The sequence below is a fragment of the Vombatus ursinus genome, unplaced genomic scaffold (genome assembly GCF_900497805.2).
Source record: "Vombatus ursinus unplaced genomic scaffold, bare-nosed wombat genome assembly UNPS02014789.1, whole genome shotgun sequence".
Classification (NCBI taxonomy): domain Eukaryota; kingdom Metazoa; phylum Chordata; class Mammalia; order Diprotodontia; family Vombatidae; genus Vombatus; species Vombatus ursinus.
The window spans coordinates 19,042,199-19,060,567 of NW_020954567.1; the positions used below are offsets into that span (position 1 = coordinate 19,042,199).

Below are 18,369 nucleotides of genomic sequence, written 5' to 3' on the forward strand. Positions count from 1 at the left end.
TTCCTTCTCCAGCTCTTTTTACAGATGAAGAAACAGGCAAACAGGGTGAAGTGACTTGCCCAGGGTCACACAGCTACTGAGTGTCTGAGGCCAGATTTGAATTCGAGTCTTCTGACTCCAGGCTTGGCACTCGATATCCATTGTGCCACCTGGCTGCATGTCTATACATCTCAGTTAGTTGTGTGATAGTAATGATGTGATGCAATGAATATTTCTTTCGAAAATTTGCCTCTTTTTCTGACATCCCCTGCTAAGGTTGACGTTGGTGCATGTGTAGATTATTGTCATAATTTTCTAGAAGAAGTAGACACGTGGTTTGGTAGTTATTGATGTTCTTTGTCTTATTTTTTGGTGGTTCCTAGATTTTTTGCATGCCTTTCTTACTGTGCCTTCTGCAACATGTTTAAAATTGTCTAGTACTGACCTCCTGTATGTACAGGTGATTTGGGCCAGCTGCTTTTTCTATCTTTGTAGTCTCTTCAGTCCCATTATCCTCTCCCATAGTATGCACACCAGAACTGTTTGTGAAGTCCAAATGTCCTTTAGCTCCACTGTCCTTGATGTTGAAAGTTGATGAGAAAAATCGTTGTAGATCTTTTTAATCTTTTGTTTTTTGACCTCCTTCCAGTTTCATCCTTAAGTTCTCTCAGAACAGGCCCTATCACTGGTTCTTCTCTCCACTACTTCTGTTTTGTGAGGCAACACTGTGCTCAGATCTTCCACCATTCTTTTCCATGTGATTTTAGAAGTTAGTTTATATTCTTAATTGGTGCTGGCTCTTGATTATCTTATCTTTTCTACTTGACAAGTTAAGTCAAATATTTTCTGATTAAGATGGTTTTTAGACTCTTGGTCATTAACAGCAATTTATTTACGTCTGTTGAACTTCTGTGTGAAATTATTATGATTTTTGTGTTGTTGTTCTTTCCTCCATGAATTTCCCAGCTAACTACATCAAGAACTTGTGTAAATAGGTCAAGCTGAAATTACTGTAATTGTACTTCCTATCTTTTTCTCATGTTTATTCCTTCTAGTTTTGTATTTTAATCATTGCTTTAACAAGCCTGTGGTCTGACTCTACACAGACACTTGATTCAAGAATAATTCCTTTATCAGTAACAAGTTATTTCCTATCAATAATCAATATCATTTTTGTTATGTTCCTTGGTGCTTACCATGTCCAACATCTTGTTATTCTTTTCTCAAATAAAGTATTCATGGTGTATAGAGGTGAGGCTTGTGTGTTGTCTACAATCCTTGGCCTGTCTTCTTACTCCTGAGCCATATTTTCCAGTGTATTTTTTTCTGTCCACTTATTCCTACTTTTGCATTGAGAAAAGTAGTTAGTATGAAAACTCTGATAGGAAATGAAATGTCTCAGATACCTTTGGAAGGATGATAAAATCACCTCTGACATCTTATTTATTTTTCCTCTCTTCTGGTTTCATTTATAGCAAGAAAGCCAAAGTTGATGAAATTCATTTCTTATAATGTGTCATTGGAGAAGGTTCTCACCTTAAGTTAATTTTTATAGATGGTCTAAAAATTATAATTCTTAGCAGCTTCTGCCCTCATTTCCTTCACTTTATCACTGTCATTGAAGAAGCAGAAGTTGGGAAAGAGCATGCACATAACTAAGAGCTATTTTTATTTTGCTTTTTTCTTCATTTGGTTGTCATGTCCAAAAAATTTATCATCAGGTATCTAACAGTGATGATGAGCATTTTTCTATTTAGCTAATCTGGTCCTCAAAAACAGATGCCTTCTGTTACTGAGATGCTATTAGAAGCCAGACAGAATCTGCCTTCTTTTGGCATGGACTTTCTGAACCACGGGTCACTTCGTGCTCCAATGAATGAGGCATCGGATTAAGAAGAATGAGGCTTAGGGATATTAAATGGCTTGCCCAGGGTCACACATCTGGTAAATGTTCACCACCAAGATTCAAATTCAGTTCTGTTCTGATTCATAGGAGTACAAATTTAGAGTTGGAAGGTATCTTTGAGATTATCAAGTCCAACTCTCTGATTTTACAGAGGAGGCAACTGGGGCCCCAAGAAGTTAAGTGACTTGTCCAGCATCATTGAGCTACTAAATGTCTGAAGTGGGATTCAAACTTAGGTCTTACTCACTGCCACATCCATCACTTATACTGTATTGCCTCTAATATTTAGATCTCTGGAGAAATAATATTGATAAATATCATCATTTTACATGGGTTTCAAATCTTCTAGGAGTTAATAAGCAATATTTCTGCTTCTCCTTTCTATCCACTGGAAAGGTTAATCTTGAAATAAACAAAAAGCAGGAAGTAAGGGAAGAAGGGAAAAGCCTAGATATAATCCCTAAAGACTTTTCTGGCTTCAATTTTGTTTTTTAATCATTTGGACCATCCCAAGTTCAAATTAAAACACCAGGCAGTATAAAAACTGCATATGTATATGTGTATAGATATATATGTACATGTGATATATAATATATACCATGTATATATGTATGTATAAGATAGTATATGATATATACACATACATGTACACACACAAATTATTAACTAGTGTCAAAATGAAAGGTTATGTCTATAAGGAGCTCAAGGAGGAACTGCAGTCTTAATGTACCCTTTTCTTCCATTTTTTTTAGCCATTCCAGATGAAACAACCAAAGGAATAGCAAGTTTGGTTGCAAAACAAAGGAGTAGTAACAAACTTCGAAATTCCACACAGAAAGGAAGAGCAAATGTTGGTTCTAGTTCTGGTCCTCGTCGGAGACTACCTTACCGGGGAAGGATACCCCCCATTCTTCCAGCTGTGGTAAAGAGTGAGCTAAGGGACCTCTTGGCTTTTTCTCCAATACTCCTTTCTGATTTTGAAAAGGCCTTTGCGAAGCGATTTGGACGATCGTTCCAGTACATGCAATATGGATTTCTTTCTATGTTTGAAGTGCTTAGTGCGGCTTCAGATATCATTGCTGTTGAGCAGACCAGGGCAGGTTCTTTGTTGACCTTAAAGCGAAATCTACCAAGTGAGCAGAAGAGGGGGTTACCAGCAGGTAAGAGTGTGAGCATAGGTAGCAAATTCAGATTTTTTTTTCCTCATATACCTCTTTTAAAAAATAAATCAGTGTAGTTGAAGGTTAAGTCTCCACAGACTTATTATGACCTAGTAGATATAACATACATTTATCATCTAAAACACTATTTTATCTGCTGGCGTCAGTGTTCTAGCCCATCTCGTTTTCATAGTGTCACTGCTTATGGTACCTGAAGAACTCCAGTATCATTTGTAGTATAATAATACTTAATGATTCTTAATGGTTTACAAAGTGATTTTTGTATAGATTTTTATTTGACCCTCACAAGATCCTTGAAAGGTAGATTTGTAAGATCTAGCAGGAGAACACACTTACTTTTTCCTATGCTGGAAAGACAAATTAGCAGCCAAACTCATTCAAACCCAAATCCTCTGACTCTGAATCTAAGACTTTTGTCCTGGCACCCTGATAACCCCAATCGAATGTGTATCCCAAGACAGGGAGGGAAGGTTTTTCTCTGCCACCAGGGACACTGCTTTGGGGTATGAATAGAGCTATGGGAAGAAATGCCCAGTTAAGTTAACCCCTTTAGTCAGGTGAGAGAGATCTAAGCCACTTTATCTTCATATGCATAGCGTAGGTATTCTTATCTATCCTCTTTTATAAATGAGGAAACTGAAGTTCAAAGATGTAAATCATTTGTCCAGAGGGACTCAGCCAGTAGTCAAGTTGGATCTCAGGTGTTTAGACTGCTGAATCCAATGTTCAGTCCAATGTTTTTTCTACTTTATAATGCAATCTCATTAAAATGAAGGTTGCCTGTCACTATTATAGTTGAAGTAAATCCCACTAAACAAGTGGGAATCTAATGGAATAATTTCTTTCATATTTTGAGTAGTTGATAGCCTTTCTCTTAATCTTATTTTATTAAGATGGTAAGGAGATTGTGGTGATGTATTAATGGTCAATTTCTTGAAAGTATGTTAAGTCAATAAGGTTGGCTTTTGGTAAGAATTTTTTCACTTCTCTTTTATACATGTAAGGTAAAACATCACAGGTTGGAATGAAACAACCCAAATCCTCCATGTCAACACCTATAGTAAGGACACATTTGCCAGAACCTGTCTCAACTACTGAGCCACTGAATCAGCCACATGCAGTGAAAATTGCAGAATTGAATGGCATGGAGACATCTTCTTTGGATCAGTCTGAGAAATTAAACCAGGTGAGAAACTTTGGAGGTGATAATGCTTTAAAAAAAATCCATTGTTTGCCTCTTAAATATAATACATGCCAGCTGTACAATAAAAACAGTTTTAGATTTTTAAAACTAAAATTGTTTAGTTATTTCAGGGATAAGTAGACTAATTTTTCACGTGGAAGTGCCTTGGAATCCCTAAACCTTTACTAATTCTGATCTAATTATGAGTACGTATTGAAAATAAATGCCATTAAAGTCATCTTAACATAAAACTCAAAGAAACAAAGTTTCTTTCAGGGTGTGGTGTATGGTGATAGATTGTTAAAGACATTTCACTTAGTGCCAAAAATAACGTTGAAAAATGGAAATCCATTCTGCTGTCAGAAATATTCATTGCAACATTGGGATGCTAGAGAGACTGTGGTTCGGACAGTTCCTCCTAGCTTAAAAAAGTGTTGGCAAGCTAACTGACAATGTTCAGTAAGAATTACTATAAGAAGTTACGAAGTTCTAGGTAAATATAATGAGTAAAGTGAAGACTCTTCCACCTGACTAACATTAGTACCATTATAGAAGATAGCATTGATTATGATGGGAAATTCTAAGGTAAGAATATTTTTGATTATAAACCTTAAATAAATGAATAATACTTGAATGTATCTTAACTTGCTTATTGATTTCTGTTGAAAAGTGAATTTGCTTAAATAAAAGAAATGTCATTTTGTATCTTCTTTGCATTTAACCTTTTTACCATCTTCTTGACACCATAGTTTTATTTTTTATTTTTTGAAGCTGGAAAATACATTCAAATCAGTGATTGCACAAATTGGACCAGGAGGGACCATCAGTTCAGAACTGAAGAAGAAAATAAAATTTGTAAGTGTTCTATACTTCTGAGAAATATACAAGAGCAATGGGATTTGGGGGAGGGGGAGAGACTGGTGTAGTAAAAGAGCCCTGGATTTATAATCTGAGGACCTGGGAATAATAGAGTACTGTTAGTGATTGTCTTTGTGACATCAGACAAGTTGTTCTTGTTCCTTTCTCAAGGAGTTCAGAAAGTGATTTACAGTCTTCTTCTCTGCCCCTTTGTACTCAAGAACTTCAGCTGACCAATTGATGCTTTGTTAGAAACCCTAGCCTTCTAATTCATCAGTCTCTCTTCAACTCCCAAGATCTTCCCACCATCTTTGCCATATATAGACATGGTCACACCCATGATTTCATCTTTTATAACTGTTCTTCTGCTTGAGGACTCTGGATTTACTTTTTCTGTCCACATGTCTCCCTATGCCTCACTTTTCCTATGCCTATTCTGTGACTTCTCCAAGACCTCCAGTTAACTCAGTTTCCTCCCATCCATCACCTCAACTCTGGTCTTATTTTCCTCCCTTGAAAATGTTGACCCCATAGTTAACCAGTTCAACTACTCACTCACTTATACTCTCAAATTCCTTTTCCCCTTGTTCTGTCACTGCTCATTCTTTAAACTTGGGTTACACCTACTATTCACCTTCCCTGCTTCTCCACACATGCTGTAGAATATGACTGGTTATGCGACAACCAAGCCAATTGACTTCGTTATAGATTTATATTACTCAGCCTCAACTGGGTCCTGAGTGTTATGCCACAATCCTTTTTTATTCCCTAATGGACTCTGTTGCAAATTGACCTCCTTCTTCCCATGACTGTTCCAGACTTCTTTCCTCAAGTGTTCTATGCTATACCTTTCCATTCAGCAGAGAACCTCACATCAACTTATTATCTGAGAAAATATACTCCTTAAAATTATGAGTTCCCTCATATCTGCTGTTCTACACCTCGGCATTTTAACATTCTCTCCTCTTTTACTCTAATCTAAGGAAGAAGTGGCCTTTCTCTTCAACAAGACCAAACCTCTCCACTTGTGACCTTGATTCTATCCCTTCCTGTTTGCTCTTGGAGCTGAACCCTTCATTCAAATGCTCTTTGTCTCATTTTCAATATCTTCCTATCTACTGACTCCTTCCTTGCTGTCTGTAAACCTGGAAAGGTCTACACTGTCCTTTTAAAAAAAACCCACGCCTTCACTTGATCCAACCAACTCTAGCTATCATCTCGCATCTTTTTCTGAGCCATATTCCTACAAGTCACCCATACTCTGGTTTCTGTCTCTTGCCTTCCCACTTACTTTTCTCTCTGATCTCCCTTTCTCAGCAAAAACTACATTCTTCATTATTCCTGACCAATGTTTAAATACTGAATCTGGTGGCTTTTTTTTTAAGGCAATTGAGGTTAAGTGACTTGTCCAGGGTCACACAGCTAGTGTCAAGTGTTTGGTCTATCCACTGTGCCACGTAGCTGCCCCAGTTCTTAGTCTTCTTGAGCTCTCTGTAGCATTTGACGCTGTTTACCAATAGTACCTTGCATATAACAGGTACTTAAAAATCAAATTGAACATATCTAGGCCAGAGTTTCCTCATCGATAAAATAAGGGAGTTTAACAAAGTCTGATCTGTTCTCAGTCCTCCTCGCTGTAAAGTTATTGAGCCCTCATTTTGATGTCTTGTCTACAAGTATAACATGAAAGATCTTTGTCAGATGCTTTGCAAAATCTAAGCATGTTAAAATCTTTGTAGTTTGGAAAGACCATTTCTTGATTATTGTTAGGGTCTTAGTTCATTGCTCTTAAAAAAATTATTTCATAATCTTGGCTATCATCAGCCTATATGTAGTTTGCAAACTGTCTTCTCTTTTTTGAAAATCAGTGTAACATTTGTCCTATTCTCCATACTCTTTTTAAAAGTATATTTTGTTGATAAAGTTTTTTTTTGTTGCCCAAATTTCCCAACATTCCTCCTCTGTATCTCCCATAAAGTCATTTTGTATAACAAGGAATGTCTTAAATATTCTTAATAGTAAAAGAAAAGAGAAAAAAAAACCAGCAAAATTGATTATAACAACAACCAAAAAATCTGAAAATATATGCAGTATTCCACACCTTTAGGTTTCTCATCTCTGCAATGGAGTAAAGTGAATCTTTTATCTTTCTTTTGAGGCCATGCTTGTTCTTTGTAATTTTGCAGCACTCACTTTTGATTGTTTTGTGGTGATTATTTTTTCATTTGTGTGTTGCCATAGTCATTGTGTATATTGTTTTCTTGGTTCTACTTTACTTTCTTCATTTAAGTCTTTCCATGCCTCTGTTCATATCATAAATGTAATTTCTTACAGCATTGTAATATTTGATTACTTTCATGCGCTCTATTTGTTTAGCAATTCCTTGGTATATCAACATCTGCTTTGTTTCCAGTTCTTTGCTACGCAAAAAGCGCTGCAATAAATGTTTTCATATGTATAGAAACTTTTCTTTTTCTCAGTGACCTAGGTGTGGGGCAGTGGGGTTAGTTCATGCCTAGTATGCGTGTGTGTGTGTGTGTGTGTGTGTGTGTGTGTCTGTGTCTGTGTCTGTGTCTGTCTGTCTCTCTGTCTCCCTCTTCCTCTTCTTCCCCTTTCCTCCTTCTATCCTTCCCTCTCCCCCACCTCCCCAAAGCAGCTAGGTGGTACAGTGGATAGACAGCCAGGCCTGGAGTCAAGAAGACTCTTCCTGAGTTCAAATCCAGCCTCACACACTTATTAGGGTCACTAGGCAAGTCATTTAACCCTGTTTGCCTCAGTTTCCTCATCTATAAAATGAACTGGAGAAGGAAATGGTGAACCACTCCAGTATCTGCCAAGAAAACCTCTGATGGGGTCGTGAAGAGTCAGAAACAACCGAACAAGAGTAACACTTATTTCTGGGTCAGAAGGTATGACCATTTCAGTCACTTTATTTCAGCAAGTCAACAGGCATTTATTAAATGGCGTTCTACGTACCAGACGCTGTGGTTAAGCTTTGGGGTTACAGATAAAGGCAAAAACAGTCCCTGCCTTCAAGGGGCTTACAGCCTAAGGAGAAAGCAACATGTGATTTGTAATTTCTTACTGCACAATAATATTCTGATTTTTCATTTTACCGAATGCCCAGAGTGATGTGCTCAGTCATACAGAGGTCATAAGTTGCAGAGCTATAATTCAAACCCATCTCTGATTCCAACTCCAGCAGCTACCACTGCAATTGTGCTCTTCTTGTTCAAAATGGTTAACTATCTTGGCTATCTCTCCAGCTTTGTTCCAAAAATTCTTTTGCTGTTGGGGGTTTTTCTGTATTAATTCTTTGAGTCCTTTGCATTTTTCAGTGTTCACCCTTTGCCTTCCAACAGAATGCTTAGATTTGCTAGGAAACGTCCTGGGATCTAAGTCTGGGTTTTTTAATTTTACATATATTGAGTCCCAACTTTTTTTCAACCATTTATAATTTTTATAGGAAAATCTAGTGTGATTCTGACTAATGTATTTTGGTATGGAATCTTTTTCCTAGAGTATTTTCTCTTGGTGTTTTGGTTTTGAAGTTTAGCAATGATCTTCTGGGTGAGTTGTGTTCTAATTTTTTCCTTTGTAGAGTACTTCTTTCAGTTTGTAATACGTCACCCATTTTTTATTCTCATAAATTTTCTTGAATGATTTCCTGAAATATATGTAATGGGCAACGTGGTGGGGGGTGGGAATCAGTCTTCTAGATCTGTTGCTTTATGTACCATGCTTTCAAATCTTTTCCATGTTTTTTCCCTTGAGCTAGTATTTCTGTTCCCAAAACATTTGCCATTATTTCTACTATATTTTTTCTGCTTTAAGTTTTGTCCATGTTTTAAAATTATTCATGTTATTTTGATAGCTTTGATGGATTTTGCCGTAATCTCATCAAATTTCTTAATTCATTTAATTTTTCCCTTTATTTCTTAGCTGTGTTTATATTTTCTATGTTCTCTTGTCATTTTTAAAATATTTTAGTTACTTAATTTCGTACATATGTCTGTTACCCAGATGAGGCTATGCAGTGTTAAAAATAGAGCATTGGACTGGACATCAAGACATAGGTTTGAATTTTGGCTTGACCTGGGGCCAGTCACTTAACCTCTGAACTTCGTTCGTACAACTAGCATTTATTAAGTACCTCTTACATATCAGGCCCTGTGCTAGGGCTTGGGAGTACAATGTTCGCTGCTCTCAAGGAGCTTACATTCTGACTTTTTTCAATTTAAATTCTCAGTTTCCACATCTTTAAAATGAGGAAAATACTAGTTATCTATCTCCCACAGGGTTGTAGTAAGGCTCAAAATAAATGCTTTGCAGAGCTTAAAAGTAGAATATAAATGTGAACTTTTATTAACCATTTGAGCCTTTTGGGATTTCTTACTTTGTTTATATTAATTTAGAATTTTTTTAGTATATATTTTCATCACTTTCAGTGCCTTTCCCCTTCTATTCCATTACACATATATATATATATGTATGTATGTGTGAGAATGTGTGTGTGTACAATATATGCATTTTGCTTACAGTATTCTTCAGCTTGCTCATTTTTTAATGAGTTTCAATTTTCATGTAAGAATAGTAATTTTGCTTTTTTTTTATATTTATGTTCCCCCCCCCCCCCTTTTTTTTTTTTGCTAGGCAATGGGGTTAAGTGACTTGCCCAGGGTCACACAGCTAGTAAGTGTTATGTGTCTGAGGCCAGATGTGAACTCAGGTCCTCTTGAATCCAGAGCCGGTGCTCTATCCACTGCGCCACTTAGCTGCCCCCTTATGTTCCCATTTTTGAAGGGAATAATAAGGCTCCCATATAGTTATTCTTTCCAAAAGGTAAGGTCCCCTCCCAATGAATTTACTTACATAACTGTCTTCAAAGGGAGCAGCTAGGTAGCACAGTGCATAGAGTGCTGGGCCTGAAGTCAGGAAGACTCACTTTCCTGAGTTCAAATCTGGCCCTAGACACTTAGTAGCTGTGTGACCCTGGGCAAGTCACTCAACCCTATTTGCCTCAGTTTCCTCATCTGTAAAATGAGCTGGAGAAGGAAATGGCAAACTGCTCCAGTATCTTTGCCAAGAAAACCCCAAATGGGGTCATGGAGAGTTGATCGTGATTGAAATGAGTGAACAACTGCCTTTAAACAAACCTAAGCCTCCTTCAATCTTTAAAAAAACAAAACCTTCACTAGACACTGCCGTCCCCTCAAACTCTCATCTTACAGCTTTCCTTTCTTTCTCAGCTAAACCTTAAGGAAAGGCTGTCTGTGTTTACTGGCTGTATTTCCTCATTATCTTCTGAACCTCTGCAGTCTGTCTTCTGACCTCACCCCTCAATCAAAACTGCTCTCTCCAGAATTATCAGTGATCTACTAATTGTCAGATCTATATGGCCTTTTCTTAAGCCTCTTCCTTGGTCCCTCTTCATTATTTGATCTGACCACCTTCTCCTGGATCCTCTTCCTCCAGGGTTTTTGGGTTTTTGTGACATTATTCTCTCTTGGATCTCCTGCTTGTCTTACTACTCCATTTCATTTTCCTTTGCTGGATCATCCATTCACGTGCATTTCAAGCTGTGTCCTGGGTCCCCTTTTCTGCTCTCTGTAGCCTCTCACTTGGTGCACAGACCTACTTACTTTACTTGGGTATAACATTCCATTTCCTGTTTCGGGGCCCTTGTACTGTCTGTGCCCCATGCATGTAATGCACTTCTTTGTTTCTGCCTTGTAGAATCCCAGCTTTCTGTGCCGACTTTCTGTCAAGATGCAGCTTGAACAGCACCTTTTTACATGAAGCTTTTCCTGATAACCTTCAGCTGCTAGTGACCACCTTAGCTAATATTACCCTGCATCTGTTTTGTTTGAATCTATAGATGTGTTTTTTCTGCCAACAAAATGCAAGTTCCTCTAGGAACTCTCCAGGCAAAGACTGTTTCCCTTTTCTTTTTATGTAACCCTGGTGCTCGCACAATGCCTGGTACATATGAGGCACTTGTTGAGTGATTATTCCTAAGGAATGTCCAGTATTTTCAAATATTGTGGAAAAAATGCTATTCAACTTGGAGAAGTATGTAAAATTTCTGGTGGGCACCAAACAAATTGCTTTGGAGGCAGAGAAGTTCTGGAAGATATAGGATGAAATCCATTTATTTTCCATTTTTGTTGTTCTTTTGCTTCCTTGACATTGTTTCTATCACCAAATTGTGTCACTTCTGGGTCCAAGACATCCAACATGACCGGCATTTTACTGAAGTTGTTTTAGATAATTTTTAAGAAATTTTCACATATATGTATACAGTCTGTCCTTTTGCCTTAAAATATTCTGTACATATCTCCCAAAAGTTAAGCAAGATTTAACAAAAGCTGAAAATATTCAAGTTTCTGAAGCCTCTGGGGCTACTAATCTTGTTTAGGAATAATTATGTATTTTTAATTCTTGCCAAAGTTCTAAATGTAAATTTTCTTTTCTCTAGGTTGCATCCAAATTTCCGCAAGGATTGCTTATTTCTAAGCTGCTTGGAGAGTTTGAGGTAAGAATTTTGTTTTCTCTTGTACCAGTTAGAGCCTTGTAAAGTTTCTCTTCCTAGAGAGAGTTAGAAATTATTCTGTTTCTCCACTAGTAGTCCAGTTTGCCTTAATTTTCTTTTGGTAGTTTAATTATCATGTCATTAAGGCAGTGTAATAACAGTGGAAAGAGCTATGTACTTTGACTCAGATGACCTGAGTTAGTTTCATCTATATGCCTTACTAGCAGTGTGACTTTAGACAAGTCACCTAATGCCCACAAACCTCAGTTTCCCTATTCATAAAATGGGATAATATTTGTAATATCTACCTCCTAGGATTGTTATGAAGGTTAAATGAGTTAATTTGCTTAAAACACTTGATGACAATTTACATGTATATGTACATTTTCATATAACTCATTTCATATGACCCATTTCCTATTACTTTTTACTATTTTTCCATTCTTAATGTTTTCTTTGTAGAAATAAAAAAGATCTGAGAACACCAATATTTAAATGTGTTAATGGAAGATAATTTTTTAAAATACTACTAATTGTTAAGATCATACCAGGAGTATATGTTTTCAAAATGGAGTAAAAAAGAGACCCAACTTGAACAGTTTGAATATCAGTATTGAGGTTGTTGAGTTTAGATGTAAACTCTTTGAGATGTTCCATGGTTGTGACAAAGGATAAATATTAATTCTCTCCTTTATATTGGATGTGGTGGAAAATATTATCTAGCAAAAGATACATATATATATATAATATAATAAGATGTATATCACATATATAAGGTTTTACGAAAACCTTGTTGAACTTTTTTTTGTTTGCTTTTTCCTCCTCTTTTGTTGGCATTTTATTCAAATCTCAAACTTCTTGTACATAGGGCTACTTAATAATAAAACTCTAATATTTTTACCTACTCATGGCCACAAAAATATTTTCAGGTTAGTGTGTCAGTTGTTGAGGCACTATCAGTTTTAATGCACTAAGCCAGTAACTAAAACACCCTATCTTAGTGAGCATTTTTTAGTTTAGTCTGGTGATTCTCTGGTGATTTCCCAGAAATGCCTAGGGTCATGTTTCCTTGTTCAGCTTCTTTAATCAAAAACTCTGACCTTATATATTTGATTGTAAACTTCTAATATTTCATATTTCCCATTGCCTCACCTCTCCTAATCTCATTCTTTGCCCTTATCCAGATCTCTAGTCCCTCCACCCCCTCAGTAATTTTAGTCAGTCTTTCCCCAGTAGTTAGCCAATTCAGCATTACACAGTCCTGTATTCTCCAGTCCCTCGTTCTCTGTCACAGCTCATCCCTTACCAAACTTCGGCCTTGGATTACTCCCATTATCTACTTCCCTGATAATGGATCTAGAAGAAGTCAAGCAACCCTGCTGATGGGACACTCGAAATTCATGTTATTCAAGTTCAGTTTCTCTGCTCTTTTTACTAAGTCTTTGACAGTAAGGTGGCCAACCTTGCCAAGGCCAGCCTCTCTCTACATATGCTTTTGATCTTATCCCCTCCCATCTCCAGTAGATTGCAACCGCATTCTTTCTGATTCAACCTCTTTCTGATCTTTAGCCTTTCCCTGTCTACTGGTTCCTTCCTTACTGAGTTCAAACATACCAAGTTTATCCCACCAGTCATTTAACAAGCACCTTTTATGTCAGGCATGAGGTTAAGCCCTAGAGATACAGAGAGGCTAAAGACAGTCCCTACAAACTACTATGTACAAATAAGATATATATAGGATAAACTGGAGAACATCAACAGAGGGAAGGTATGTGAAAGATGTTACAAAGGTAAAATCAGTAGGACTTAGAAACAGATTGGATGTGGAGGGGAAAGAATGAGGAGTCAAGGGTGACACTTATGTGTGTGCCAGAATGACTTGGGGGGATGTGGTACTCTCACCAGTAAAGAGAAGATAAAAAGAGGAGAGGATTTTGGTGAAAAGATAATGAATTCATTGGGGTTTATTGAGTTTGAGATCTCCTATAGGTAGTTAGAGATGTAAGACAAGGTCAGGAGGAGGTTAGGGCTAGATTTGTAGATTTGAGAATCATCATCATAGAGATAATAATTGGATCTATGAGAGCTCATGGTCTTGCTAAGTGAAATAGTTTAGAGGGAGAAGAGAAAAAGGGTCCAGGACAGAACCCTGGAGGAAACCTACTGTTAGTGGGCATACCCTGGAAAAAGATCTAGAGAAAGTGACTGAGAAGGAATCAGATAGGAGAACCTAGAGAGAAGACAGTATCAAGACAGTATCAAAGGCTGCAAAGAGGTCAAGAAGGATGAGGACTGAAAAAAGACCATTAAGAATTCATTGGTAACTTTAGAGAGAGCAGTTTTGGTTGAATAATGAGGTCAGAAGCCAGATGGTATAGACAGTTAAGAGAGGAAGGGGAAAGGTAGAGATATTGATTGTACATGGCTTGTTCAAGTTGAGGATGGCTGGAGCAAGAGATTTTTTGAAAATGGGGAGACATGGGTATGTTTCTGGGCATTAAGGAAACCAGTAGACAGGGAGAGATTGAAGATAAATGAGAGAGTGGGTATGTTATAGTTTCTATATTGATGTTTCCCATCTATGTATCCATTTCAAGTCTCTTCCCAGCATTCCTGTAGAGCACTTGACCTGGAATCAGGAAGGTCTGAGTTCAAATCCAGCCTCAGAAACAGTGTGACCAGGGACAAATCACTTGCTCTTTGTCTGACTCAGTTTCTTCATCTGTAAAATGGAGATTAAAAATAGCACCTCTTAGAATTGTTGTGAGGATAAAATGAGATAGTATTTGTAAAGTACTTTCTAAACTTTAAACTGTTATGTAAGTGTTAGCTATTACTATTATTTAAAACCAGGATTGTTGGAGACGTTTCAAACTTAACATGTCAAAAATTGAACTCATCTTTTCCTCTAAATTTACTTCCTTATTTCTCTCAATGGTGCCACTTTCTTCTAACCTCTCAGGCTCATGACCTTGACTCTTCACTTGTCACGCTACACATCCAATCACTTGCCAAAGTTTGCCGTTTCTACCTCTACAACACTACCACCTTTTTGTATAGCTTACTGCAAAGTGCCCTGTGTTGTTTCCTTGCCCCAGGTCTCTTCCAGACTTCATCCTTCACGTTGCTGCTAAAGTGTTTTAAGGAAAAACACTTCTGGTCTTTGATGCAGATCTGACTATGACTCCAGCTCTAGTGGCTTCTTTTTGCTTCTAGAATCAAATATAAATTTCTGTGATTAGTTTTTAAATACCATTATAACCCTGCCCAACGTGTCTTTCCAGTCATATCTCTCACACTCTGATCTAGCCAGACTGTTCCTCTTTCTTTCCTTAAACATGACCCTTTCTCTCCTGCTTCCATGCCTTTTCTCAGGCTGTTCTCTATACCTGGAAGTTACTTCCTCTTCACTTGTGCCTAATGGAATCCCTCTCTTCTTTTAAGACCCAATTCACACAACTCAGCTGTTCCTAATCTCAATTGCTAGTGCCCTACACTTCAAACTACCTTGTATTTAGTTTCTTTGTAATTATTTTTAGTCTGTGTCTATGTGTCTGTGTGTATTAAATGTAAGCTTTTTTGAGCTTAGAGATTGTTTCATTCATTGTTTTTGTTTACCAGCACTTAACATAGGGCCTGGCTTAATTAGTGCTTATTAATTGATTACGTCAGTTTCTTTCCTCCTTTCATTTTAATTTAAATTTTTTTGATGACAGGCAGTTTTTAAAGAGCCACTTTCACCGAAGAGATTAGGGTTTTTAAACGTGGCAGAGCTTGTTGGGTCTCTTAGTGACATTCTGCATGTTGAGTTCAGGGAAGGTGAACAAGACTTGCTGGTGTTTGATGCAGAGATGAAGCATTTGACCACAGGTGAGTTGAAATTCATTATATAAAGCTGGCCAACAGTGACCAGATAGGATAAACCAGGATGAAATACAAGAAAATGTAACACCAATAACATCTGGACATTCATGCACATTTGAATGAATCTTGAATTGAGTTAATTTTGATGGGGGCTGGAGCAGAGTGGATTTTGCATGATGGTTTCTTTTAAAATTCCACTGTTATTTTCGGCTTTCATGATGATATCTTTTTCAGGTCAAGGCAGCACATTCAGAGCTTTATAGATACTTTTTTAATGTTAAGTAGAGGAAAGGAGCTAAGGGATAACTTGAAAGATATGGTGAACTTTTTCAGCCTATACAGATTAATTTTATTAATCTCTTTTCAAGTATAGGTTAAATTGGCATAAACACACAAATGCAGCTTAATATATAATATTATATTCGTACATAGGTGAGTTTACGTACTGGAACACAAATAAGAATGACATAGAGAGTTGCCAGTTCAGCCTAGAATTGTTTAACACCAAGTATGTGATGATTTTTCATGGTTAGGATATGTGACCAAGCAATGAATATGACTAGAAAGATAGTAGAGAATAGAATTTTATATTGGTGTATTCTATGAGGTTAACTATTCTTTTATTATCTCAGTTGCACATTAGTTGTAGCATTTGAACTTTTAGATACTACTTTTGTTGAAAGTAGGGCCTACCCTTGTGTGAAATTAACTCTGAAAATCTTCATGTGTGTATGTCAATTCAGTGCTTGACTCATTTTTCAAATGGAAGGCTGAGTTAGTACTTAGGATGAATGACCTCTAATTGTAATTCGCTAACAGGAATTGGTGAATTCATTTATAGTGAGAAAGAAGCCCTAATCTTGGTACTATAGGGTAGTTAAATTTGTTTTTTTTTCTCTAGCATTGATTTTTGCTTCTGATACTTTTTATTGCTGATTTTTGCTTTTGCATCATTTTCATTTCCCATGATAGATATGTAGATATGTATATATATTCCTTCCCTCCCGCCTACCTAGCTAAGCTATCTGATATGTACTTTCAAAAAACTCTTTCAGTTGCTCTTTTAAAAAAAATCAGTCACTTCATAATGACACTACACCCCCCCCCTTCTCTTCCCCAAAAAAGAACTGTCACTGGTAAAGAAATACAGTTAAGCAAAAATAAATCAACATCCTGCTCTTGTAGTCAGGCAGCTTCACCTTCTATATATGTGTCAGATGATCTTTTTCTGCTTTTCTCTAAAAGTGTATAATGCTTTTTAAGAAAATTAAGTGAATGGAGTAGGCTAGTGCTATACACTTATATCTGTAACTTGTGCCATTTAATTTCATTTTGGAATTTAATATATATAACACTTCCTATTTACATACTTCTTCTAACACAGTAACAAACCCAGCTATTTTAAAGGGTTATTTTATTGAATTTCAGTGTTTGTATAAAGAACAGCTTTGATAGTTCTAGAGCTCTTTGATTCAAGGTGATAAAAACCCTAAATATCTGAACCAGGAGGGAGAGAGAGATATGTTTAGACAAAGCCCACCCCCACCCCACCCCACCCTGCCTTTTTTTTTAAGCAGGTGAGGAAACTGACACTTAGTTGAAATGACTTACTTCCAGAGTAGAGCCAGAATTTAACTTAGCTTCAAGAAAACTAAGCCCCAGAATTAGCCGAAAGAATATACCTTACTGATAAAATTCTACTTATAGCTAATTCCATAGATGCTTCAATTTTGTCATGTATTTTTTAAAGAATAAAACTCCTTTATTACACTTAAACTTTTATATCCTTTTGTGTGGTGATGGTTTATTTAGGGAAGGTTTTGGGAGCAAGAAGTGTTTCTGATGTTAAGGGTATAAGGAGATTGAAGAGGGTTGATGAGTAATTGCTGCTTCATCTAAGGACCAAAGAGCTATAAAGAACTCAGTTACAGCTCAGTTCTTCTACCTTTTTCTTACCTGAGATGCAAACAATACAAAACCAGGCACTTTTGTGGGCATGAAGCAGAGAGAGCATTTATAGTGTTGAATTATTTATTTAAAAGTAGCTTTTGTCATGTTAGCCAAGTGCTGTTACTATGGAGCATTTGCCAAGACATGGAAATATCAACAATATTTGTAAATATTTTAATGTTATTTGTCATAATAGATTTTATCTGTTTTATTCTGTACCCACTAAAAGTCTGAAATTGTTCTTTTTGGGATCTTACTGCCCTTTGGTCTGGGTTTTTTAAATGGTTCTGAAATGAGAGATTATCAGGGAATAATGTAAAGGTACAAGGTTTCAAAGTACATCTTGAGAATGTTCTGATAAATCTCTTAGTATTACATTTTCTTGTAGGGAGTAGTATCTCGTCAAATGAGCATCTTGTTGTGTGAAATTAGTTGAGCAATGTCCTGAGAAGAATTCAGGCATTATTATTGAGATATTATGAGGCTATTCCATCTGTGGGAAGTTAGCCCATCCCATAAAAGCAATTACCTGAGTTGAAAAGAAATGAATAAATTGGAAATCAAAGCTGTGTAGTACAGTCTTATGTGCATAGTACATTCTAACTGTGGTTATTTAAGATGTGACTATTTTACCTTTCAATGATGAATGTTTGGTCCAATTAGATAAGAAAATAGAAGGCAAAGCCAATATCTCCAGTCCCCCCAGAAATTACCTGTCATCTCCAGATGTTAAGGACACTGCCTGGAATAATTCTCTGGAAAATCATAGAAATGTAGAAGAGAAGGTCTGCAGGAAATTCAGCCTGGTCACAAAGCCTATGCCCCTGGTGAGTGGAATTTAATAACTTTGATTTTTAGATCTGTAGAAGTAATGTGGATGGTGACTTGAATGAGTTAGATTGAACTAAAATATCCT

The 18,369-nt window shown here is 36.8% G+C and overlaps 1 protein-coding gene across 1 annotated transcript in view; it reads left to right on the top strand.

The window, feature by feature from the left end:
• TDRD5 (tudor domain containing 5) overlaps positions 1-18,369 on the top strand; it is a 54,298-nt gene that overhangs the window by 1,283 nt on the left and 34,646 nt on the right. Inside the window, 6 exon segments of the mRNA XM_027868569.1 lie at positions 2,638-2,815; positions 4,117-4,252; positions 5,021-5,104; positions 11,586-11,642; positions 15,356-15,509; positions 18,072-18,280. Of these exon segments, the coding sequence (XP_027724370.1) occupies positions 2,638-2,815; positions 4,117-4,252; positions 5,021-5,104; positions 11,586-11,642; positions 15,356-15,509; positions 18,072-18,280 (818 nt within the window).